At 40.5% G+C, this 27905-nt stretch overlaps 1 protein-coding gene across 1 annotated transcript in view; it reads right to left on the bottom strand.

Annotated features, from left to right (window-relative positions):
* The window catches only part of grin2ab (glutamate receptor, ionotropic, N-methyl D-aspartate 2A, b), a 118800-nt gene extending 94505 nt beyond the window's left edge, over positions 1-24295 (bottom strand). Inside the window, exons 1-2 of the mRNA XM_078166151.1 lie at positions 23895-24295; positions 22838-23044 (exon numbers count right to left, since the gene is read on the bottom strand). Of these exons, the coding sequence (XP_078022277.1) occupies positions 22838-23044; positions 23895-23912 (225 nt within the window). The 5' untranslated portion in view covers positions 23913-24295. The remainder of the gene's footprint in view (positions 1-22837; positions 23045-23894) is intronic.
* Positions 24296-27905: the final 3610 nt, after the last annotated feature.

The following is a 27905-nucleotide window of genomic DNA, read 5'->3' as shown; positions in this document are numbered from 1 at the left end:
ACACGTTTCTGCTGTCATGGTGATTTCTGCAGAATGCAGGATTATTAATTTTCATCTCCCCCACCACAACCTTCCTTTAATATACCATTTCAAATCTGCACCTGCTTTGCAGAAGCTTTGCAGAAGATTTTTCCTTGTAAAACTGACCCTTGAATACTGTGCTAGCCTTAATAAATGTACCAGAATGTGCAGTCAACCACTTTTATCAGATCTCCCTCTGTTATGTGTGCATTCCTCCTTTAAATGCTAAACGCATTTGCATGAAGAAGAGAGGCACACTTCACTGATCGCACGCAAGCTATGTCTCAGATGACAGGCAAACTGCGCTTCCAGACCGGTGCACCTGTTTGATAAATAACATGCACATCAAATGAATTTGATGTTGTCAAGTGTTATCAGTTTTCTATTCGCTAAAAAATAACATGACAACATAGGCGAAGTTAGCAGTGCTGTCCCAAACAGCTAACTGCCAGTTCGTAATGCATGATCTGCGAGGGATACATTGTATCAAAGTGGAATAAATGAATACTAGATATAGTATTTTCCTATTCATGAAATGTTTTAAATTATTATTTGCACTGTTAAAAGAAAATTGCACTGTTTTGTTTTTCAGATAGATCAAAAGATTAGCCATAACTAAGCCAGAGTTTAGGGTCGAAAGAACGCTGAGAAAAAGGGGAACTGCAGCAGCAAGGTATGCGCTCCCTGCTCGTAGTGAAGACTTCATGTCTCTTTTTTGAGGAGAGCATTTCATTTTGGTGTTCGGTGGGAACGATACATGGTGTGCAGAAGTTAAAAGAAGAGTGGGCCACCCACCTTTATTGTTTCTTAGTTTTATTTGGCTGTAATAGTACTGTGAGAAGCTAGCCAAACTTGTTACATTACTGGGCAGTCTGTGCTGAGTTGTGTCTCAGTTGGGTAAAAAAATTAAAACACCATGCAGATGGTGTTGTGACGTCTTCGAGCACATATTGGGAAATGTTTTAAAAGGTGTGGAATCCTTGGAAAAAAAAACTTTGCTTGCTTTCTGTCTTTTTTCTTTCTTTCTCTCGTTATTTCTTTTTCTTTCTCTCTCTCCTTCTGTCTTTCTTTCTTTCTTTCTTAAGTTGGCAGTGGTTTTCCAAATTCAGTTTGATTGGCAGCAAGTTTCTTGAATCATTTCATCAAAGTTTATTCACATTTTTTGTACTAATTGAAAAAAATAATGCAGTGCCATGAGTGTCACTGATAGGAGCAGAGTTGCACACAGTTAGTAATGCCTGGGCATGCAATAGAGGTGGCTACCTGCAGTAAGCATGTCAAGTGTATTTTGGAGTTCTGTGCAGGTAAACCATTTCCCTTCATCAAGGTAAGGGGGCGGAATACAGTGTTTGCACTCAGTATGCTTGTTTGTGTGTTTAAGGTTTATGATGTGTACATAAACCTTGAACAATGTTTTTGAAATGTAAGGTTTTAGAGAGGGAGGTTTTGGAGACAAAGTAAATATTGAGGGAAGGTACAGACACACACGTGTGCACATACACACTCCACACTATATCTACATATAATTGGTTTAAATAAATGTCCCCGATACTGACAGCTCAACACTCATCCAGCTGTCATGTAACATCAAATCACTTTTAACTGATAAAAAATGATATTAAAAAGTCACTAGAAATTATAGCTGCTGCGCAGCGATGGGTCGGGTCCGGGCATTTTTAGGCAATTCTGAGCAACAAGCAGAAGAATTGGAAGACATTTAGGAATTTAGCAACACAATCTGCCTTTTTCATCAGCTGAGGCTTGAACTCACAACCTCTGAGACTAAGAATCAATTTCTATCTCACTGAGCTAATTACTCAGTGACAACTCGTGTAGCTTCACAAATTGACTAAACCAGACGTGCAGGTTTGGCAGCCGTCCATGCACGGAAGAGTAGATTTCAAACCACTGTAAAAAATTCAGTTATCGAAACAAAAATCTGAAAATACACATATTGCATCTAGACAGCATGGAGATGTTGGTAATTTATTTTACCAATGATTGATTTGCTTCATAAGTGAAAAACTGATGTTTAACTAGTTGAGCTATGTGCAAAGTGAGAAGCCTGAGATGGTTTCACACTGAAGTATTGACACTGGATCTTTGTGCAAAGTTTGGTTTATTTTCAAGCATGAGAAGGCAGATTTTCTAGCAGAAAAAAGACTTGCTGCACAGTGATCAGTCACGCTCAGGCAATTTTAAGCAATAAGCTGGAGCACAAGAAGATGTTTACATTACAATGTGGATTATGCACCACTTGAGGCTCGAATCCGCAACCTCTGGAACCTAAGACGGTCATCTACTACTCTGAGCTAATTGGCAAGTAGCAACTCAACAGTGGCTTCACATATTGAGTAAGCCATTCACTGTTGTGTAGAAAAGCAGCCATCTGTGCATGGAAAGGCAGATTTGAAACCACTGTAAAAAATTCAGTTATTAAGACGAAAATCTGAAAATACACATATTGCATCTAGACAGCATGGAGATGTTGGTAATTTGTTTGTAACAATGATTGATTTGCTCCATAAGTGAAAAACTGATGTTTAAAATTGCCATTTTTACATTGACTCCAATTGTTCACATTAGAGCAAAATTCAAAATGCTGTCAAAAATTCAGTTTTTGAGATAAAATTCTGAAATTTGCCACACATCATCTACCATGACTCTAGAATTTTGTCATTTTTTTCATGAACATTGAAGATTTATTTAGCAAGAATTTGCATGTATATGTTTACAGTACCATTTACAGTCAAACATTTTGATGCACTGTAGGCTCAATTTTTGATAAATCAAAAATCTGAAAAACATAGTTTTTGTAGGACAGTCTGAAGATGCTCTGTAGCAAGTTTGGTGTCAATTGAGCAAAAATTGTGGGAGGAGATAGGTTTAAGAAGTTTTACAGTTTTGAAAAAAACAGAGTGATAAACCTATTAAAAATTATGAAGTTCAAGTGTACAAAAGTTTCTTCAGTACTGGGGCTACAGTTTGATGAAAGTTGTGAAGTTGTAGCACGTATGGTTGATTTGTTATGAATTTTCAAAGTTTTGAACTTTAGACGCTTTCTGTAGCGCCACCATCAGGACTATTGGCTTGAGTTTACAGCTGAGGATATCTGGCATGAGACTGGACCTTTGTGCAAAGTTTGGTGAGTTTTCACCCATGGGAAGTATGATTTCCTCGGAAGAAGAAGAAGAAGAAAAAGAAGAAGAAGAATAAAGAAGAAGAAGAAGAATACCTAGGATTACAATAGTGTCCTGGCAGCTTAGCTGCCCAGACCCTAATAATACACTTGCAGATGACATATTCTCGCTACAGAAGCGAGCAGTTAAGCTCTGAGGTTGGGATTATCAGCATCAGTTAAAATGATCTTCTGACAATATGTATCAGGTGATCAATACATCTACCTCAGTGTCACTATTTGTATATTTCATGTAGACACATTTCTTGTAAGACTACAGCTGCAGTCACTGTAACAAAGCACTTCTGAGAAATATTTTATAGTAGTAGTGGTTTGAAAATATCTGTTGATTTTAAGGGTGTTTTTTTTCCAGACTTAATCACATTTTGGTCGATACAAGTTTTAGTGTTCATTTAAAATCTTCAGTAACCAATTATTCTTTTAAACTGAAGGAACTGACCATGATGATACAACTCTAAGCTGGTTGGTGTCTTATCTGTCAGGGACGAACCAGCAGTACCACCCTGAGCCTATGCCCATCACTTGTTGAGTGCCACAAGGCATAATCCTGGGCCCCCCTGTATATTCATTTTTGCTTTATTCAGTATTAAGTACATGAAATCTGCCTGCTCAAGGACTTTGTTCTTATATGCAGATGATTCAGCTACCCAGGAGCTGATGTTAATAGAATTAGGGTCTAGATGTAGTTCAAATCTATCTTGTTTGGATAATAGGTCAGGTTCAAGAATGAGTTTGCCATAAAAGCACCTATTAGTGATTCAGAAAGGTTTGACTTGTGCTCAATGATGGCTGTTTCTGCCAGTTTGAGACACAATTGACCAATGAGAGCTTTGTAGGCGGGATTAAAAAATTGGGCTGTAATCCTCCTACATAGCTGGCTACTTAGCTACATTGGAAAAAAATAACAACAGAAAATGTGGTGATAGTGTGGTTGAAATTGATGCAGCTCTACAAGTTGTTGTAAGTCAATTTACAGAAATAACAACCTTTGCATTTATATTTTTGTTTGTCAACTGAAAAGGACGTCAACAGGACATTGCCACCAGTGCTGGGCAAATTACTTAAAAACTAAATCAATTACTTAACATGACTGAATGAATATAATGACATTGCTTTACTAGTTACTCAGCACCACATCTTTGTATGTAACATGTGTAGGAATAGAAAACAAGATATTGTTATTTAACAGGCAGACAGCCTAACAGTTTGGAGGGAGTTATTGATTTCTTTGATTGATTGATCATTATTTTAACTATGCTATTAATCCATGTATCCATGCACCCTCTCAAAAACCTTAAAACATAAACCTTAAGCAAGACAAGACAAGACAAGCTGGTTAGAGGCTAAGAGCTTGGAATAATGTTGGCAGGTGTCAGTTCTTAGCGCTTTGCAGGCTTCCAGTGGAGGACCGAACATGTCATATTCAATTAAATATAGGATTTTACATAGACGTGCTCCCAAGGTATGCAAAGACTATTACTCCCTAATAGAATTTTGATACTGTGATTTTTCTGTTTTACTTTTATACTTGAACTGTGACAAACATAAAGATGTCTTTCATGCGATTTCTTTCAAGGGTGTCCATGGTACTTTTTACCATGTCTGCTTCCTGAAACAATACATTGTTAACATTTTCCTAATTCTTGAGTCTCTTTTCTTAATGTTGGGCATTAAATGTCTGTCTCTATCTTAATGACGGTTGGTGAACTGTGTTAGCACCAGGGACAACGACAGAAATAAGTCTTCATAAGGACTTCATTGTTCTTTCCCTGAGATGCATTTTATAAATGTTTGAGAAAGGTTGTCAAAAAAACCAAACCAAATACCACAAACATCTGATATTGAATCAAATGACTCCCTGCACTTTTGCGGACATATTTTTCAATATTATACCAGAACAAGCTACAATTTTCATGTTTAATTTGAAGGCACAACAACAGTACACTTAGATATGGAAATTTTAGCAACCGAGAAACAAACACAACATCGTCCATAATTATTCACGATCTTAACACTAATGCCCTTTTACCTCTACTATATTTACTAAATAAAATAAGAAATTGGTTTCAATTCAAAGCAATTTCAGTGCATCCGCTCTGAGTAATCTTAATACAGGTGCACTTTCACATCATATACTTAAATATGCTTTTTCTGACCTGGGTAGACCAGGGTTTGTATTTTCCAGAGATTGCTCTGCACTTACTAACGCGCAGTGTGCATCATTATCCACCCACCCAGACACTGAATTGCAAAACACAAATGTTTGTTGTCTTTATTTGACAGCAGAATATGGTGGAAAGGTCTTGTTTGAAATATCACATTTTTATTTGTTTAACATTGATGTAAGTTCCAAGTGCCTTCCTGCTTGTCCTCGATAAAAACCGCCTTCCTGCTAGACAGTCTTTTAACAGCCCAACAGCCTTTTTCCACATCAAAATTTCAGCAATGCGGAGAAATGTGTGTACATGTGTTTGGGGGACACACTTTTGGCCAGTGCTATTTTTTATTTTATTTTTTGCATGTTTGTGGTACGTGTGGAACCAGGGGAACAGAAAATGTCCGTATGAGTTTCGTCATTCATATTTCATTGGTAATAAATATGAATAAAGAAGGACAATGCCAAACACTAGAAAGGACACACTCCCTCAATCATCCGGGGACGGCATTGTGTGTTTTTGTAACCGTGTTTGTGTGCATGTCTATATCTGGGTGTCTATGTGTTTGACTTTGAGGGTATTTATGTTTTTGTGCAGCAGGATGTGAAGCAAGAGAAATACACAACCCCTGCGGAGGGAACTAAAAGGCAAAAGGTGAGGGTGGGGCAAGAAAAGGGAAGAAAGGGCATGAAAATAAAGTTATTATGAAGCTGTGCCAAGGTGGGGAAGTGTATAGTCATTCAGGCAGGCTAGTTCTGACCTTGGCGAGATGGAGAGAGGCCATATTATGAGGTAGTTTGATAAGCTCCATTAGATCCTACATTAGAATAGCACTTAACTGTATTCAGAATGTGAAGGAGGATTAAAAGGTGTGAATATTTGCATGTATAATAATGATATAACCTAACAAATGTTTTAGCCAAGGACCTTGCATTAATAGGTGCAGTGGCAAGGTAAATGGATGAAACTAACCAGATAGTAGGTCCAAGAATTCTTTTAACAAGTTTGAAGGATTTGTTGTAAACATGTCAAACCACTGCTATAAACATGTATTAATTCAAAAGGGGTAGTTGACCCCACACTGTATGAGCACCAGGGTTACAAGAACACAGCACAGTGTGATGAGCTAAGACTTGGCTGTCCTTATGAATATACAATGTGATTTTTCTCGCTCTCAATTATTGAAAGGACCTGAAACATTAAAATGACACACGACGGTTGTAGACAATCATTGGTAAGCCTTGTTAGACAGTCTCATGTAATGATGGAATAAATCCTCTGTTCAATATTTAACCAAAAAAACTGAATCTGTACTTATTTTAATGCATGACAAGTGCACCGCTCTCTTGAACAATCTATTATTGATGAACGTGAAGACATTTATTAATTCACCAAATTTCTCTGAAGACCACATATTGCTGTAATAAGTTAAGGAAATAAAAGTACTGATATGACGCCTCTCAAGCCCGACACATGTAGAATGACAAACAGCTAATTGTGAGTGAATGAAATAATGGGCATCTGAGCTGGTCCTGTTCTTACCTAATGCCAGACATGGAAGACTTGGGACTAACACGACTACAGTACTTAGCTGCTTTAAAAATACCTTTCCATGACAAAACACCGTCCATGTAGCATGTTCTTTTCCCTTTCATGTTTTTTCTGCTCAAGCCCCCTTCAGACATGCACAATATCACGTAAATGGGCTGCCAGTTTTACATGTCACTTTCATGTTTGAAAAAGCTCCAGAATCCCTTTTAGTCACGACAGCGATCCTAAGTTGGACCTTGTAACAAAAGCTACAGCAGCAGAAGGTTCAGTACTCGTCTTGTTCTAAGTTTTTTTCTCACTTAATTATCATCTCTTATGCACAAAGAAAACTGAAGCAATTTAATAAACTGCAAAGGATGGTGAATGAGCCAATTTCAGGATTTTAAGAGGATATTATTCTCATATTATTTTAGTCTGTATGATACATTTTTGCTCCTATTTTCCTAATAGGTACTTTATCATGGTATATGATATTGATAAATATCATAACATAGTTATGTCAAAATACATAACATAACAATAAATAACAATAACATAGTCAAAATATTAGACTAATCTACTGAGTTAAATAGCTGACAAATACTTCAACACATTAATGGGAAAATCATGTAAAAATCTAATATTGCCATAAAGCAGATCGGCTCATTGAGCTTTATCACTGGTCACGCTTGCCTGATAAAACTAGAGATATTATAGGGTTATATAACATGGGATAAACATTATGGCGACATCTCAGTAGACCGTAGACAAATTTGTATCATCTAGGATATATATCTTCACATCACCCACTCGTACCTCATGGAGAGGGGTAAAAGAGGGTAAAAAATTTGACTCCTACAATCAGAGTAATCATCAGACCTGTCTTCTTCACTATATTTTCACCTGTCAATAGGCAGCAGGACACATATGTCTAATAAACAGTGAAGCTGATTTGAAAACATAATTGGGAATTTACTACTGATAAGTGGGGGCAAGCATCCCTCGTGCTCACAGTGGTCATTATTTAAGATTTCAACACCAAAGTACGTTTTAAAATCCATTGCTGATGAAGCCTGTGAGAGACCCGAACATTACTGTCTCATCATTGTTCTCTAGCAGTGACAACACATCGTGGTCCTGTCATGTTTAAATAAAGTGTAAAGCGGACCTACTGTATGTTTTAATCCAAAAATACCCATTACTTTAACACAGAGATGAAGCCAGCAGTTTTACAGATTCAATGTCTGAAATATTATGCTATAAAATAATTGATGTTCCTGGTCAAAGCATACATATGATGGCAGCTTTTCAAACGCATCTAACATGGGATCTATCTTTCATCATACATCTGTGGGCACCACTGTCTGGTCAACATATGTTTTTTGATGTGTTGCTTATTGCCATTAAAAACTGCACTTGGCAGGTGGAGACACAGGCTTCAAATGTTCCCACATCACCAGATGCCCCGTCTGGCTAAGACAGCACCTGTCGCCAGCGTGGAATGGAGCATAATACCTGGAGTAATATATTTTGGATGATTTGCGGATGCTTTGGGAATATTTTTGGCCTCTGCATCTTGCTGCCTGGCAGAGTTCTCAACGAGATCATGTAGAAAAAAACAATATAAACTGACTAGACGCTGACACTAAATCATGGAGTGAATGAGGTCCTATTAATGTGGAAATCTGGTAAAAATGACCACATGTTGAAGATTTCCCAGCAGATAGTCGTATCATTTTATGTGATGATGCCAGTTGAGTACACATATAATATAATATACCTTGCCTGCTTTGCTGTCAATATGTTTTTAATATACCAAATAATCAGAAGCACATTTTCAACTGCAATGTAATTTGTTGTTTTCGGGTTTGTCATACCTCACTTTAATTGATTATCATGTTGTACTTTATGGGCGTTTATTGGAATGCAAATGTTGTGCTTTACATTAGAAAACCTGCTGCACATATTGAAGGTTTCTGTTTTTTGTTTACATATTTATCAAATCTGTGTGTGTCTCTCCAAGGTAAGCCGCATATCCTCCGAAAATTGGTGCACTTGGGTGGGAGTGAAAAAAATCTGCTTAAGCACCACTGTGCACCACTTAAATCAGTGCTTGGGCTTTCAAAAATGTAATTACTATCTTACAGATTTAGTGCTTGATCTACAATTACATAATTGAAGTAATAACAATTTTTAAAAAGCACTTTTCAAAATCACAGGTATACTTTGCTTCCCAAACGAATAAATAACACACACACAAAAACCAACAGCAGAATCAATAAAGGTAGAGTCAGTGCTCCAGGAAGTCTCCTAGGTGCTGTGTTTGTACAAATTGGAGACAAGAGAGGGACCTTTGACTGAGGCAATAACGCAGAGTTACAGCGGTCTAAGTGAGAGGAGATAAAAGCAAGGATCACTTTTACCAAATCAATAATATATAAAACAGCTTAAATTTGAAAACATTCCTTTCTTTGGAAGAAACAACTCTGAAACAACCTTTCCAAAAATAGGGATGCCCATGTACATCTACCTGTTGGTGTGCTCCTGGATATTCATCTGTGTAGGTGGAAAAATATTTGAATTTACCTTATCAAAACATTTTATTTTAAACCACATTTGCATTAAACACAAACATAATTCTCCTATAGAGGCATGACTGTGATTGGGAGTGACAGGCTGACAACATGCTATGACACGGACATAAAGGAGCCACAGATGTATGGCAGCAATCCTTAGCTTGCTAGCCACAGTGTCTACAAGCATGAACACACGTACAGGCCAGCAAAGAAAGGTAACACATTTACATGGTTGACCTGGCTGGGTTTGTAGCTAGCTAATTGGCCATTTCAAGGGCTGACAAAGGGATCAGTAAGTCCCCATGTGCACCTGGTATTGACATCTGTATCTGGATATGCAACACATTCTCACTCTGATCCCATCACATATTGACGTTTGGTTTCCATGTCCACATACGACGTGCAACGTACCCTGGGTGCTTTGGTTGTTGACATTCTGGGACACCGTGTGAAGTTCTGCCTGCTACATGCATTGTTTTGCATTGACACTTAGTTTTCACAAGAAACCTAACATTTACATACAGTCTCTTTCAAAATAGACTCACTACATCGGTACAACACTGCAAATTGACGTTTTATTTTTCCTTCAACAACAAAATCATATGGCTGGATTTAGGAAACAAAAACATGTGATTAGGTTTAGGAAAGAAAGAACAGGGTTTGGCTTTAGAATCTTATGGGACGCAAACACTACTCTCTTGGGTGAAAGTAGGTGTTTGTTGAACCCACCCATCTCTTTCTGACTTTTGCTGCCTTAACTTTCGTCCTTGTCCCGCCACATTTCCCCATGACAATGCTGGGCACAGTTAAACTATAACGGCAACCGGCAGTGTATCATGCCGACGTTAAAGGCCACCTTTTTAATTGGTTGCAAAGTGTAAATGCACGTAGAATGTGTAGTCGGACTAAGGACTGCCTCTTGAAAGTCGATGAGTCCAGTCAACTGTCTTACTTAACTGTCAAACGTACTGTTTTTTCATTCTGTTTGTTTTTTAAAGATATTTTTTGGGGCATTTTAGCCTTTAATTGATAGGACAGAGAAGCATGAAAGGGAAAGACAGAGAGGTGACATGCAGCAAAGCCTTGTACATGAGGCGCCTGCTCTATCCAAGCCACCAACGCCCCTCGTTCTGTTGTTATATTCTAGCAGAGCGAGTGTGCTTGCCAAACAAAAGATGTCCCATGACAACAATATGTGCTGGTGAGTAACTGATGGGACGCCGTTAGCCGTTAGCCGTTAGCCGTTAGCGGTGTCTGTACTCTGGTCAGACACCGCTGGAAAAAATATTTTTTCCAGCGGATGTCTTAGTTGCAACATGATTGAGCTAACTGGAGTAGTTTCATGTCATATCCGACAATGGGAGGCTTTTAACAGATGACGTCCTGATGTTAGCTTTGCTGCTGCTGTTAGCTGTTCCTGTCAGCTGATGCTTTCTAGACATCGTGATTTCCCAAAACTGAATAAATACCACACATAGCAACACAAAACTACTTTGCTAGCTCAATCATGTTGTAACTAAGATATCCGCTGGAAAAATATTTTTTTCACGGACCGTTTATTGAGTTATTACAGACACCGCTAACAGCTAACGGTTAGCCCAGCTAATCTACGATAACCATGTTATTAATTACAAAACGTCACATCCCGCCTTGAGTATATCCAGTCAGCACCAAATAGTCCCCAAGCCCCAGCCAGGAGTTTCTCGGGTCCGTTCTGAGTAACTACTCCGAGGCAGGGACTTGTTTAGCCCCTGTAAAAGTTCCGGAACTCTGTCCTTCCGGGGTGGTTCCTGTGGTGGAGACACGCACCAACGGCCCCGGCCCCATAAAATTACCCCTAAGTTCCTGCGGTGGAAACGGGCCCAATGTCATCAGCATCATTTAGCGATTTACCACACTGACATATTCACATAGCTTATGTGCCTCACAACTCAGTGTGAGAGCTTTGGTTTACCCGCTACACAACAGCTTACCAGCATTTTTGTGTTTCTCTCATTTTTTTCCACGAAAGGGGGTGTGGCCTTGGCAATGACAAAGTGCCGGACATGATGAATGAAGCTGAAATCTGAAGAAGCTTTCAGATTGGACACATTGTGCCCTGCATGCACCGCTGGGTTTAGTGCAGATCTGACCAGATGTTTAGGGAAGTCGTGGAGGAGTGACTGTCAGTACTGTTTATACTGTATATATCCTTCCTTTTTCATATCCTCAGTATTATACACACATTTCACTGCACTAAACTTTACTGCCTCTTTTGCACTACTTCTGGTTAGATGCTAACTGCGTTTCGTTGTTCCTATGCAATGACAATATAATTGAATCTCATCTGATTGTCACTGAAAAAACACCCCTGGGACCCACAGCGACTGGTGACTTATAAATCTGAATCTAACATAATTAACTTTGCTCGACAGTGCAAGGGTGCTTTTGGAAGCTGTAGAAATCAATGAGTATCAGGGCACAGTAATGAAGCTGAGACCCATCTGAAAGCCACCAAAGACAAACTGATTGGTAAACTAGGCTATCTATAACCATGTCTCAGAAAAAGTCTGAAGTATGGTGACATTTCAAACTTCTGAAGTACAAAACTAACAAAGTTAAATGCAAACAGCAAGAATTTGCTTATCATTCAACAACATCAACCATGGCAAACCACTTGAAACAGGTAAGTTGCAAGTTATATGAAAGTAAGTTAAGTTGCATATAATGCGGGCAATAAGTCTGTTTACAAGGCTTTAATACATGCTGTCTATACCTGTACTAGTAATACCATGTAAAATAATGAAGATAACCATGTCTTTTCTACTACAACCCAGAAAAATCTAGGCTTCAGCTAGCTTCATGGAGACACGGAAACGAGCAATTACCGACATTATACAGAGAGAAGTCAAATCTTTGTATTGACCCGCAAAATCCAATTTGAATAAAAAAGATTCAGGTACAGCCCTTGGGTAGTGTTGTCACAATATAGTAAATTCTTACTTTAAATCAACACATTATAAGATAGTGATATTCAATAGCATTTTCAATACAACATCATGTAGGGCATTAAATTAATTATTTTTGTTATTAAAGCATAAATATAAAGGGTATAACATGACAACAATGACTTTTATTTTCTTGGTTAATAGCAGAAAACAGCAGAATGTTTTAAGCTTTAACAATGGGAGAGAGTGTGAAAGTGCAGCTGGTAATGTGTACTGATAATGTGGATGATGAGTACTTTTTTTTTTAACAACACTACCTTGGAGTGCCATCACATTGCCAAGAGCACATTTGGAGGCATGTTTGCTGAGAGGTTTGCCTGCTCCACCCACCTAATTTGCATAATGTTCTTATTTGCATGATAAAAGTACAGAGACAGCATGACACTTAAAGACAGTTAACAAGATGCACATTGGCCCAAAAAGAATCTTTCCAACATTCTTTAGGACAGGAGTGGCAGTAAAATGATGAATTAATATTTTCGAGCATTGCAAACATCCTTAAGTGATTTTGATCCATCGGTCTAATAATTTGGAAAGTCTGGAAGAGCCATATCTTAAAAATATTTCATTAATGTGTGCCAGCAGGAAGCCAGCCAATTCAATCGGAGGAAGTCTCAAACATGCATACTCTCAATCAGCACTGACAAAAAAGGACTCTGGTGCACATGTTCTATGGGCCCAAAAATGCGGAAGCATAAGGGCGCCTGCAGACACTTTTTTGGCGTTTGCAGCCTGTCAGCAGCTTTCATGATGTGAATGGGCCACTTTGTTGAAACGTGGTATTTACTTGTGTCTTGCAGCAAATAGAAGCACAACCCCGAGGGCTTGAAAAGTAAAGGGGCATTTCTTGATACAGCTCCAAAAACAACTAAAAAAAAAAAATCTTTGAATTGGCAATTTGAAAATAACCAGCTCAATGCATCATGAAAAACTACAACTGAAAGAAAACACACACACACACACACACACACACACACATATACATGCACACAGTAGGGGTTTCGTTTCAACTTTCGTTTCAACTCCACCAAAATGTCTGCTAGCCAATGTAAAACACATGACGACTAACAAAACATGTTTTCAGCCTGTATCTTTTCTGCATGACACTAAACTGTTTAAAAAGAAGACTTTCAATTGGTTAACTCACACACTTAATTAGTACAATTATTTAAAAAATGTAATTCAATTCAATGTGTATTTGAGGAACTTCTGTTTTCATAACAAAAACAATATGGGGAAGATAATAAAGCCATTTTACTTGTTCTGAAGCTGAATGATGAAATTCCTTATGGACTTAACATCATTGGCACAGTTAGCACTTGCTGAGCACACATTGCCAGACTTTCTTTTTGGTATTGAAGCTGCTGGCTTATCAAGAGAATTACAATAAGTATTCTTTTTACTCCCTCTTTTGGAAGCAGAATGATGTAGTATATTATTGTACAGCTCCATAGTGCCTTGTTTAAAGAAATCCCTGCCCTACATGTGTTATGTCCTCTGGTATAATATTGTCTGATTCATTGTAAAAATGCATTAATCATCTTGGGACCACGTTGAGCTAATTATGCCTGAACATATGTATAACATGAAATTAAGTGGAAACCATCTTCCCTGGAATCAGTGAGACCACTCACAACGATCTCTGCTGGAGACAAATAAAGTGGTGAAATAGTACTGATACATTTATGTGACTGATCTGTTCCTCGTAGCCGTGGAAAACTGAATCAAATTGGATTTAAAATGCTAAAGAATGTCTTAACTAGGACAGCGTTATATCAGTCTGAGCCAAACTCTGGTGTCTGTAAAAGCATAAAATTGGAATATGGGTTTTGGGTGTTAAGTTGGCCAAAATGACAGGGCCAGACTGGCCGCACTTAGACACCTCCTAAGCCTCTTTTTGAGCTTCGAAAAACCCTCAGACAGACAAAGTGTAAAAGCCATCATTTAAGGTAACAGCTAAAGCCTCCTATGAAGCTGAAAATGTTCTCAGTCTCAAAGCCACATGTTGTGTTTAATACTAATCAAGCTAATTCAAAAGCACACTATTCAAAGAGACACAGTGGGGGGTTACAATCCAAAATGAAACATCCACCATCTTGAAAGCCTTAAGCTTTCTCCTGAAAGATGAATACTGACATCAAAGGAGAGCACATCTGTGCATCTTTCTTTTAAACAATGACCACTGACTATCAATGAGATTATTATTTACTTTTAAAAAGAATCATGGGGATTTTAAAGCCCCACTAATCAAGATTTTTATATTAATAATGGATCAAATCCCTATTGTAGATATAATGTTGAAAGTGCTGCTTGTATGATGAAAACACAGAGAATTTATCACCTGCTCTGCAGTTCCTCTCAGCTCTATGGAGTGCTTCAGTCTGTCATTGTTTTAGTTTTTGGCCCGCAGATTTATTGTTTTGGTTCCTCACTCTCATCAACCTTGTTTCCAGGCACAATAGGCAGCTGTTTTAAGTGAGAAAGCGCTGATGAACACAATATGCTCTACCTGCTCCGCAATACACCGCAGTTAGACACTAGCGAATAAACACAGTAGAGCATTTAGCAGCTAAAGAGCCAGATTTTTCACTCAGGAGTTGACAGAGACCAAAACACAGCTAGAAGGACTTATATTCATTACGTAGCTAGGGACACATCTCTAATGAATGCTGATGTTGCTTCATGTCTGCTAGATGTGTAAATAAGCTGTTTTTTAAAGCATCTGCCATAGCAACTTTATAAAGTGATAATCAGTCAGATAATCAGATTTTTTTTGGACTGTTTTTGGGATTGCTGCGGTCTGAAATGTCTGATTTCATGACTGTTTTTCTAAAAAATTGCAACGCATGTTGCAAAGTTTTGGGACTTATTTTGTACTAAAATTGCAGGGGCAAGTGAAAATTAACAAACAGTTGTGATAATGTCTTGGATTCGAAGTGTATTATTATGAGCATTTAATAGCTGATCGCCAAGAGGCAACTGTTGCTGTTGTTTAGCGCATTGCTGAATGACCGTCTCCATGAGCTACTCTCCTCCTGCTCACTCTGCCTGGTTAGCATGAGCTTACATAGCAGCAGCCAAAATCCGACAACAAGCCATGAGACAGTCCCAATAACAATGCAATGACACAGAAACAGCTGAACTCTGTCATTAAGTGCATTAATAACAATTCTACAACGTTGGCCATGTGATGATAACAGTTGTGACTGTAACTGTGTGAATGACTTTGTTCTAGGCACGAAGCTTACACTCCTGCAGCAGTAATCTCATGGTAAACAGCGAGATTAAGAGAAAGAGCGGGGTAAGGAGGGGTTGAGCTAATCAATACGTACTCTTTAAATTTGTGGTTAAGTTGCAGTGATTTTTCAAATTTCAAGGTCATACAGAATTCACAAGGATTGGGCAAATCTGTGTTAACTGTTGCGATCGCAACAACGTGCAGGGAATAGATAATATGTAAATGTTGTGTTTACAGCTTGCTATTCTGCCATCAAGTGGCCAAAAAACTCAATGAATGTAACTATAAAGACTCTTCATTTGCTGTGATCTCTAACCTTAACCAAGCACTTTTGGTCAGTAAAGAGAACTTTAAGTATTTTACGAGCCTGTTCTCACTCCGAAGTCGTTGAAATCTGACGCTTGGACAGTGACTAGTGGTGTCAGAAACCAACAAAAAATGTGTTTATTGCCTGAACCCAACCACATGTGTTTGTTGTTGAAGGAAAAAAAAACATCAATTTGTGGTGTTGTGCCGACGTAGTGGGTTTATTTTGAAAGAGACTATATGTAAAATTTGTTAAATTTCCAGTGAAAATGGAAGTGGATCTTAAAAGAAGACAATGCATGTAACAGGCAGAACTTGACACAGTGTCCCAGAACATCAACAACCAACGCACCCAGGGTACCTTGCACATCGTATCTGGACATGAAAAGTTCATGACCAAACAACAATATGTGATGAGGTCGGAGTGAGAATGTGTTGGTTTTGTGCCTGTGTATTACACTGTTTAGAGACAGTGGACAAGGACTATAAGCAAACCTGAGAACACATTTGGTTCTCAAGCCAATAAGGCGAAAGCCTTAACAGTATCGATTTAACATTATTTTATTCCATCTTCTTTATTTCTTCTTTCCCCGAATAAGTTAACTTTCAGTTTTTGCTGCAAAACTGTGACTGTCACATTCATCGTAAGTCACTGTGAGCTGTGGCAGAGTCTAGACCATTTCCAATTTGACAACATAAACATTCTAAGGCCTGACTACATTTGTACATATATTTTTTCCCCCTCCGTTTTATAAAATAATTCTGTCCACACAATCTTCGTTTTACGAAATATGTCCGTCCACACTAGAACACAAAAACGAACCCTAACGCTTGCTGGCGTTAGCATTTTTCCCAGTCTCCACATGTGTTACAAAGGTACTTAAGACTACTGCTAACGTTACTGTTTTCAAAACACCTACTTGAGATCTCATCACTGTTGATTCCTCTTTGATATAAGGATGCAGGAGCTCACTTAAAGGGCCAGTGTGTAAAATGGGTTGAAAACAGTGACATCAGTGGTCAAATTCTAGATTGCAGGGCTCACTCACTCACCCCTCCCGTCGGGTAAATGACGGTGGCCTCGTAGGGACAAAAAGCCTTGCGCGTGCACGAGTTTTTCAGGAGTAGGTCTATCTAGCGATGAGGTGAATGTTTATTTAGAAATCTAAACCATGTTACGATATTGTAATGAATCCCTCATGAGCAGGAGACCAGAGGAGCGTTCGGGAAAAAGGCCCATTTATTTGAGCACTCCAAAAACTCCGGTAACACTCCAGGGGGTAAAAGACTCCGTCCCAAACTCTGACTCTTCTAGTGTAACAGACACACTCCATACACACATACTCGTTTACCATACTGAATAGGGACCCCCCTCCCCTCTCTGCTCCACCAATTTCCAGCCCACACACACTGACTGACAGCGTAGCCGGTAAACAGAGCTCAGCTGTTTATTTAGCCTAGCAACATCTCCGGACTATAGTAGCTGCAATGGACGACTTTGAACGCGATTTTGAAGAGTTTCTTGTAGACACAGACCCAGAGCCATACCTGTTTGAGCCGGAGCATACAGATGAGGAAATCCATGTGTTTGATGCTGAGCAGGCGAGAAGAGAGGCTGAATGCACAGAATGGGATTCGGTGCTACTGCTACCATCGTTGGGGAGATATATCATCAGGAGGAAAAGCGCCGCAGAGAGTGCATCACAAGGAGTGAAGTTGCGTCTTCTTTTCCTCGCAGATGACGGTTCGGGTTCATTCTCTCCTGTTGCATGGTAAGTGTGGTCCATTCGCAAACTTTATAACTAAAAAAACTTTTCACTACTCTCTATCGACAAACTACTAACACTCTCTGCTGTTTCCTCCTCCTTCTTCCTTCCTTCCGCTGTCTTCGTTGGTTTATTTATACACGCGAAACACGTTCTCCGGCTGGCTGGATTGTCTGCTTGGTCTGCCGTACATACATGGCGGCGCAAGATGGCGACCTCTCTAAAGCAAGGCCCTTGCTATATATATATATATATATATATATATATATATATATATATATATATATATATATATATATATAAAAGCATAATTATAAGGCTACAAAAACCAAACGAATTTTTTTTTATAGTGATTATACACTTGTATAAACATATTAATGGGTAGAATATTCAGATTCAGATTCAGATTGACAATAAACCATGCCAAATATTACACACTGGCCCTTTAAACATATGAGTGATGCTCTGTACATGTGAAAGTTTGCTTTCCATTTCTCATCGACAACAATGCCACCCTGGATATTGTCCCACTATCTACTAGTTTGACTAGCCCTGATCCAAAACCTTTGTTTCTGGCAGACTTTAAACTGCGGATGCTGAGTTTGACCACATACCACTGGGCACAGCAGATGGCTCTGTTCGTTCATGAAGTTGTGCAGCAGTACTTAGTTTAAGTGTAAAGTAATCATTAGACCCAGCAACTTAAACAAACTTAAATAATCCAGTAGTCCACCGTTGTTGTTATTGTTTCTAGTGCATACTGTTTACACACAGAAACAATGGGCATGTGCTGATTGAGGAGATGATGTCATTATTTCCAAAGCGGTTGGTTTTACATGTCCACATGGATAGAAAGTAACCCGAGTTTTGAAAACTCCTACCTTTGAAAACGCTTTTTCAAAAAAATCTCCATTTTAAAGACCTTAAACTACGTTTGGGTATTGACGAAAGGCCATAACACGGAGAAAAATATATGTTTACAAAAACATCTGCATACATGTAGCTAGGGCCTCAGTAGGTCCCTTTATATTTGCTGTTGGTATGTTTGGCAGTGTATGTGAATGATACCAGCTGACAGGAAGCAAACATGGACCCAAGCTGTTGCCTAGCAATGCAATTGAAATGTTCAATAGATTTTGTCGGAGGCCTGACTGGCTGCCAATACAGCTCAATACAAGCCATAAATTACTTAACATCCCTTTAACCTTTATCTCAGTATCTGTTAAACAAATAATGTCATCACTAATAGCATTCTGCCAGGTCAAAAACGATCAATGTGAACAAAATGAAAATGGTATAAAAGACTGTTTCTAAAGATCCTAAAGGAAACATTTAAAAAGTTTCATTGAATGGCCAACATAAGCCAAACAAAAACCGCTATTATGCAAGGTGTTACATTGAAAACAGTAAATATGATATATATAACCGTCACAACAACATGAATTCAAACACCCTCATAAACGTTCAAAAAGCCATTTTAACCATCAGCCATCCAGCTGGTCCATCCATCTCAAACACAGGCATCTGGGATTTGCCACTGTTTTGACAGATTTGTTCAATAAGATAAAAAACATGAAATACTGCTTTTAATTCATACTCAAGATGTATAGGTGGCAATTTCTTGGTTACAGCTCTGTCATGCTTTTCATGCCTCTAAATCCTCCCTTAAACCACCTCTCAAGTAGGATCAAGATTATCCTGATTTTCAGCATCAAAACCATCTGCCCTTGAGTCATGAGAAACACAGATATGAGTTCTGAGATTTATTAAAAGTAGGATTTGATTTCCAAATTCCTGGCCTGAGCAACGACGATTATTATTTTTCAGGTTTGGAAAAACCTCATTTTCAGATTTGTTCCAATTTGATTTCTTAAATCTTATCAGTAAAGTTGGGCTGGAACTGGATAAGACTTATCTGGAATCTTGAGCTGAAGAAACACTTAACAAACCATTAAAGATACACTGATGCAGGCGTATACTACCAATAAACATTTAGTTGTATGGCCCTTAAATGACAAACTGCTAACCAAGACAGTGTTAGTGTTAGTAGCCAGATGCAAGATGCAGGACTATGAGGCTGAAGCCATCGCTCAGTACAACAGTAAATATGGTGGAGTTTGTTGTGGGGTTGTTTTGTTTTTGTTTTGTTTTTTAAATCTTGGTTATGAATTTCAAGCCAGCATCTTTTGATGTTTTGGTTTTTTTTTTTACTATTGAATAGGTGGATGTTACCTGATAATTAAAGAACAACTACTCATTCATTGCAACACAGAATTTTCTACATTCAAATTATGCAACACACTGAATACTTGTGTTTTAAGGGACAAACTGGTCAGGTCACTAAACATCAACTACTGCCCTACTTCATTCTAAAAATATCAGTTCAAAAACCTGTATTAGTCAAACCCTACTTAATATCACTATGGCTCACTAACTCATTAAATGAGACCACCAACTGTGTTTTGATTAAATGATTAAACAGAGCACGTTCTTAAGAGGCTTTTGGGTTATTAACTTGTGTCTGAGACTGCACTATCACACATCAATATACAGAAGATCAGCGGGGGTCAAATGACTCATTATCATATGTCACTCAGTCCTTTTCACTGGTAATTGCTAGGAACAGGAAAATGAAAACGCTCATTTTCATCGTCTCAAGCCTTATTTGACCTGTGATTGTATGTACATAGACATAAATGTGGAGGCAGGACAACCATTTTTACTATCTCCTAACAGTGGACAGGAAAATGTGCTCAATTTATTTGCCACTGAAAGTCAAATGTAACCAAATTTTGGCAGTGGACGTTGTCAGGACAAGATTAACTGGTGCAACGCAGCAAAGGCACAGTGGCAGGTTTAATTGACTTTAAAGAAAGCACTCACTCAGCAGATGACAGCTGAAGCTAAAGGCCATGCCAGAGGCTTGGTGGCTGCACACGGTTTGGCTGTTAATGTTCGAGGCAGAACCACATCACCAGGAACCTTATTTTCAAACATGCAGTTTGTCAACTTCAGTGGATAGTGAGCTCCAACCAAAAATACCGTGCAGATAAGGGGATTATTTGCTGTAGCTCTTATCTCAGGATATGTCAATACCTCCTTCAGGACAAATACAGCTACAATGCAGGGCAGGAAGGTGCATATTCCACCCACAGGTTCTTTGGCTTTTCTCTTTTTTAAGCGTCTTTATAATTATTCTTCATAAGCTCTAGGTTGCAATCTTGTTTGTGTACTCCTACCTATAATATCTATACATTCATGGAAAAGGGAGGAGAAAAAAAAAGGAGAGGATATGATTCGGAGTAGGTATTATTCTAGTGTTTGTGACTCAAATGCCTTAAACTGAGCAATGAAAAACAACAAATCCAGTACTATGAAATGACCTGAAAAAGCAATATTCCCAGTAATTACATGTTATGATAAAACAGACAATTTTAAGGTTAAGTTATTTGTTGACAAGCTATTCTTTGAGAATATTTTACAGTAAACGCATGGTAATAATTGCAACATTTTTAGTTACACTAACAGTTCAACAGAGGTAAAAACTCTTCTGCATAAATGCTCTCTGAACCTTTCCCCACTTGCAGGCATATGTAGATTTGGGGCTAATTTTGGGTTCTTGCTCTAAAAATGTCTTGCACACAATTAAAAAACCAAAACACTGAGACCAGGATGACACAGAGCGGTCTGACTGCTCACCTTTTGCAGCCTGTTATCTGAAGGAAACGTTGCTAAATACGCTATTAAATTAAATTTTATCTTGTAGAACCATATGAAAGACATGCAACTTTTGGATTTTGTTACCAGCATGGCAACAAAAACGTAACATCTGTGTGAGTATCACCAGTTCCCCTTAGGTGCCATCGAAATAATCTCAAGAGGGCCTTCTTGTTAAAGGTAGCACAATAACATGTTGACAACAGCACATTTAATGTGAGGGATTAAATAGCTTTCACAGCAGAGAAACAGCACAACGCAGGCTCACATCTGATACACTGACAAGCTGCTTCAAGACAGTGAGTTCTGAACTACAGTACCTGCTTTGCCAACAATAGGGATGGTTCAGTGAACAGCTCAGTGAGATGCATCTCGACATAATTTCAACACTATGTCATGCTGGAGCCAAAATGGGACTGAGAATATGGTATGCATCGCATCACTGAGAATTTTTCATTTCTATGCTTTTCCTGTTTGGCTTTGTTTCAGTAGTTGGTTAATATCAGGCTGCGAGAGATGAAACATACAATGCCCAACTGAGCAAGAAACACTTTCTGGAGTGATGACAACAAAAGGAAAGCGAATAGGAAAGTAGGCCTACTAAAAAATACTGTTAAGGTTTAAAGGTGTTATGACATCACACCCAGAATTCATTGCAGCTTTGCACAAGATATTTATATTAATGAAGACAGCAACAGCTCTCGACATTCACTGCTCCCACTCTATTGCGTTTATGCCCTACAGAGTTGATCTCCTTTTGTGTCATCCCACTATTCAAGAAAATAGGCTACTGCTGAGCACATCCACAGTCTCCCTCCCCAGTTCTCTACAACAGCACAATGAGACTGCCATGGCATGAATGATAATTTGCCCTAAATGATCATGATAAATTTACACACAGAATATTTAGCATCAGCGATGGGGATTGTTCCTTTGACACCAGGACTGATTAGTCTGAAGGAGAATTATGCGAAATACGGCCTTATAATCTGTCATGTCAGGCCCCTATACTCAGACATGTCAGACCCTTATAGTTACCCCCCATGTAACATCTGTGTGTGTGATGGCTTCCATGTCCCTGAGAGGAGGAAAAGACACTTCGTGTGTCAGACTTGGCACGGGAAGCGGGAGGAAAACGGAAGAAAATGTGTTTCTACAACGTGACTGCATTCAAAGCCTGAAAACTGTAATTTGAGATATGAATTCATTACACGGCCTCTCATCAGTAGCCGGGGATAATGTGATGCAACAGCGCCGCTTAGCGTCGCACAGCGCCCTGCCTGAGCCGCTCTGACGGTGCCTTTCTCCCCCCTGATCGCCGTTACCGGCCGCGGTCCTTACCTTCGGTGTCACAAAGCGTGGCTGCTGCAGGTTTGCGGTCGCGGAGCTTTTGCGCCTTCTTCTTCGGAGTCCGTGCGATGAATGTTGAGTTTTACTGCCGTGGTCTGAGGGCCCGTGCAGGCAGCCACCGTGACCTGTCCGCTTACTGGCATTTTGGTTCCTTCTCACAGCGTCAGTGAAACCAGAGGAAAAGTGTTCAAACTTGATCTGCGAAAACAAGAAAATAAAAAAATGCTATTTGCTTTTTGCATTGCACCCCTACAAAAAAAGCGCAGACTTGTTGAATTTGACTCTTGCTCTATAAAAGGACGCGCGCCCACAGGCTGGTGCCTATATATATATATGAGCCATAAACATTATTACCCAATGTCATTATATTCCTCGTGACTCATAAGCGTTTTAACATTTTGAATTATATCAAACACCAGCTCGTTTCAAGTGCCTGCGCGTGTGTTCGTGCGCCTCTTGCGCGTGAGTGCACGCGCGGGTGTTATCTTATAGCCTGTGTTTGTGTATATATGGGAGCGCAAGTGCGCGCGCGCGTGTGTGTGGCTCTTTTGGGGATGCTGGGACACGGGCTTATTGGATGGAGAGCCTGCGTGACGAAAACACAAGTTAAATTCAAAGGTAGGATGGTGAACGGTGAGGAAGACAAAATAGTAGTGTCTCTCTCCGTGTGTGTGTGTGTGTGTGTGTGTGTGTGTGTGTCACAGAGAGAGAGAGAGGGGGAGAGAAAGAGAGAGCGCGTTAAAAACAGCCTGTGGCTCCTTGGCGAATATTCCCCTCACGCTCCTCTCTCCGGTGCCGGGCTTGTCTATGTAGGGCATGCAGCAGGTTGTGTGTCGGGGACTCGGACGAACGAAGGAGCGGAGAGAGGAACACAAACCAGCAGCCACCCCACCACCCCGCCTCTGCTCCACTTTGAGAGGAGAGTGAGTGTGCGGCAGATATTAAACCACTGAACCCCGACAATTGCTGCTCAATATCCGCGTCACCCCCGAGAGGACGGAGTTAGTTCAAAGCTGAGCCAAAAAACATACTAATTAAGCCAACTCACCCCATTCCCGTGACACATCTCTCCAGGCGGCCAGGTGGAGATGACATTGCAGCCTGTTACTCCATTCGGGTGCCCTCGGCAGGAGTGGGAATCACATACGACTCTCCTCCGTCAAATTAATCCATCAATTTCTCCTCCATCCAGTCTCCTCCAAAAAACACACACCACCACACGGATAAATCCACCTGTCTGCCTCTGAAGACCTCCCCCCCTCCACCAGCACCTCACCCCCCGGTAGATAGGTAGTATTCCTCTCGGTGAAGATGTCAAACACAGTCCATTCAGCGGCGGAGACAGACTCTGGGGAAAGGGGGAAGAAGGAAGCCGTGGAGGTGCGGGGATCAGTCAGACTCCACAATCCAAAATAACCGTTGGTTTGGAATCTCCAGCGGCAGCCCCGCGCGTTCCGCAGTGAGGGCTCGTGGACAGGTCCGCGCGCCTCCTCCTCCTCCTCTCCTGTCCTCCTCCTCCTCCTTGCGCCGCTCGCGGATTCTTGGAGACTGAAGGGGGGATTCCGTCACAAATAACATCAAAACGCGCACACACACACACGCGCGCGCGCGCGCGCATATATCCACACACTCTCCCTCTCTGCTTTTTCCTCACTCACCCTCTCCCTTCTGCTTCTCCCCCCTCACGCGCTCTCCCAACGAGCACCGCACTCCCCCCCCAAAAAAACCCCCAGAAAAAACACCCTAAACAATTGGGAACAAGTTTAAACGGGTCGAGTTATTTTTGTAGCTTTCTACGCCGCACGACTGAGGTGATGCTCCGGCAGCAAACCGAGCGCCCGGGCGGAGAGGAATAAGGAAATATTCTCCGGCAGTGTCTTTACCCCGCAGCCCGCCCGCCCACGCTTCGCTGGCTGAAGGTACTTACACATCAGCCTAGTTAATTAAACATATGGGCAACGGGCCTGAATGAGAGAATGATGATGTGGTGACGGGGGAGAGGGGGGTGGTGGTGGTGGTGAGGGGGGTGCCTTGGGTGACTTCATCTCCCCATTATAAAATATCAAAAAGATATGTGGCGAGTTATGAGGGCGCGCGCCGGGGACATTTTGCCATATCTAGCCCTCCCAAAAAGCGACTCCAACTTCGCAGTTCGTTAAAACTGATATGTCTCTTCCTTGTCTGTCTTTCTCGGGGTTTTCTGTCTCTCTGCGTGCCGCTTTTCCCGGCGTGTCTTCTCCAAAAAATGAAGACGCAAGAGAGGTATGGCGCACACCATCATTCGTCGTTTATGGCTTTACCTGGTGCCACCTTGCCAAAAGAAACCGCGTGCGCGCGTGTGTGCAAGCATCTATCTATCTATCTATCTATCTTTTTTTCCGTGTGTGTGTGTGTGTGTGTGTGTGTGTGTGTGTGTGCTGTGACGACTGTCTCGGCGTCAAACAAGTCACCGCGTCGCGCCTCCGCTCCTCGGAGCATCCACTGCGCACAGATAAAACATTTCAATATCCGCTGACCCAATCTAGTGGTCCCCCGTCACCGAAATTAAAAGACCGATGCCTTCAAAAAAATACCGCACCGAAACGTTTATTGCTGATGATGTGTCATGTTCCCTCGTCAGCGCCAGGGTTTGTTAAAAGCCACGAGTGAGATAAGGGAAAAATAGAGCCAACGCTAGTGAATTACACAGCCTCAATTAAACATAATTAGCAGATCAAAACTGCAGCACAGGGGGTCCTCGGGGAGTGCTGACAAAACTCCCCCCTCTCCCTCCATGCCTCTCTCTGCATCTCCCTCTGAGTGTTCCTTTGGAGTCCCATTGCAGACAGATGGTGCAGATACACATGGGGTCATGTTAGCAGGCCAGGGATCTACTACTAGGACTCGCTGTCATGAGCCCAGTTACACACTGAAGCAAAAAAAAAAAAAAAAAAGGCAGACCAGAGGACTTACTATTAAGGAACACTTTACCTCCCTCCTCTTCCTCCTCCACCTCCTCCTCTATCCCTAGAATAAAAAATCTCCACCTGTTGAGGTATCCTCCTCCGTCAGAGCCCGAGCTCGGAGGCTTGGAATAAAAGAAACAGACGATTGCATAACATGGACATAAAAGAGAGGGATACAGACCACACTAGGAGTGGATGATGGTCTACTTTTCTTTTGAGGAAAGAAAATTCCTGGGGTTCCAAATATAATAGCTCTGCTTTTCTTTCATACCGTCCCACCCGCTACCATCTCCACCTGCTATTTACCCATTAGAGGCGTCCTGTTGGGACAGGCCAGACAAAGGATGCCCCTATGGGAACTGCAGAAGATTCTTTGTCATTAGCAGAGGCTTTCATTTTAAAGTCTATTAAAGTGGGGAAAGACAACTTTTACTTTAACTTATCATTAGTAAATGTAGATTGCACAATGTAGTGACTGTGGGTGACACCATCAGCATTTAGACTGGTTCCCTTTCACTTTGCAATTCGTCTGCCAGGAAAATGAAGGCTCGGAATACAGCACAAAGGAAGAGCATCAACTATTGTGCAACCAATTCAAGAAGAGGATAAGTCCTTTGCAGTTACTATCCGCAGTACTGGAAATGGTGGACGGAGGAACAACTTAAGTAACTGTGGAAACTGTAGTTGCTAGGCTCTGAGGAAAGCAGAAAGTGATACGGTTGTCTTTGCAACAGCAGCGCCAATGGTAACACATGAATACGCTAGGGGAAGAGGGGAGAGAGTTGTCTGTTTTCACTTCATGCAACAATTAGCCCCAACAGAGTATGGCTAAGCTTGTCTTATTCTATATTTAAGAATTAAGCTGTTTCCAAGGAAGTAAAATCACACATTGTTCCAGGCCACCATAAATAAGCTGTTAAAAGCTGTCCTTTTCTTTATAAACATAATCTCATTCAAGGGTACGCACGCTTGCAGACCTCCCTGTAGTAATTTCTGGGACATGACCTTTTTCAGGATTCTTGTGGTGCATAGACTTGAGGATCTCTCTCTCTCTCCCTCATTTAGTATGCATTCATCTGATGCACACCAGCACAACAGTTGGACAGTATAGTGAGTCAGCTCTGCCCTGTTTGTAGACACTCGTAGGTCCTCAGTGTTGAAATTCTCTGAACATGCGTCCCTACTATTATAACTGATTTATAACTGCTGGGCTCAGTCATCATACATCTTTCATGGGCCAACAGCACATTGAACAGAAGTTACCCAGGCATGTCGTGATGCAAAGATGATGCCCCACGCACTCTCACATGGAGACGCTCAGCTCAGGTTCAAATCTGGCTCCCAGCATCCAAACACCCCGACGAGCCAGCTGCCTTTACCTCTTCATTTCTGTTGTCTGATTAAATTTCACAAGGCTGTTGCTAATAGCTGCCAGTATGTGATTATAAAATATTTGAAAAACAAGGGAGACCCATTATCACTGTGTAGTGCGTCAACAACGTGCCAACTATTTTGTTATTACTCCGTATAATTATTGAAGACAAAAGCTCATTCCACTAATGTTGTTTGGCTAATAGTCAAAGCCCAGTACTCCAATATTCCTGAAATGAATCAGAGGAAAGGAAAAGGAGTCCAATTAAAGCAGCTCCAACTATGAACCAGCAGGCAGGCTCACAAACAAACTGATAAATAAATAAATAAATAAATAGATAAATAAATTACAGGGAAGAGAAAACGATTACACAAGGCCTCTGACAAAAATGATGTGGGCAATTTTTGTATCCATGGTAACTGACTTTTTCAGAGTGTCACCACTTTTGTTTTGGCAGAGGCGCAACCCAGATACATATGGTTTATGTGTTGCGAACTGTGCTGGACTACACAAGTCCCCATTCACAAACAACTGGCCACGTTAACTGCTACAGGATGCCAGCCACTCATTCACAGACTGACGTACAGAGGATCCGCTGATCACACCTACCCAGCACACGCAGCCCCGCCGCAGCCAGCTCACTGCTGATGCAACTAATATGGAAATCTTTTAAAGCACACACACTGCTAATTAGCTGCATAGCTAACTGAAACCCACTCCATAAAAGCCTGTAACTGTCAAC

This window comes from Epinephelus lanceolatus, chromosome 3, assembly GCF_041903045.1.
Source record: "Epinephelus lanceolatus isolate andai-2023 chromosome 3, ASM4190304v1, whole genome shotgun sequence".
NCBI classification, from domain to species: domain Eukaryota; kingdom Metazoa; phylum Chordata; class Actinopteri; order Perciformes; family Serranidae; genus Epinephelus; species Epinephelus lanceolatus.
The sequence above is the reverse complement of the archived record's forward strand: the minus strand, read 5'-3'. Positions and strand labels throughout refer to the sequence as shown.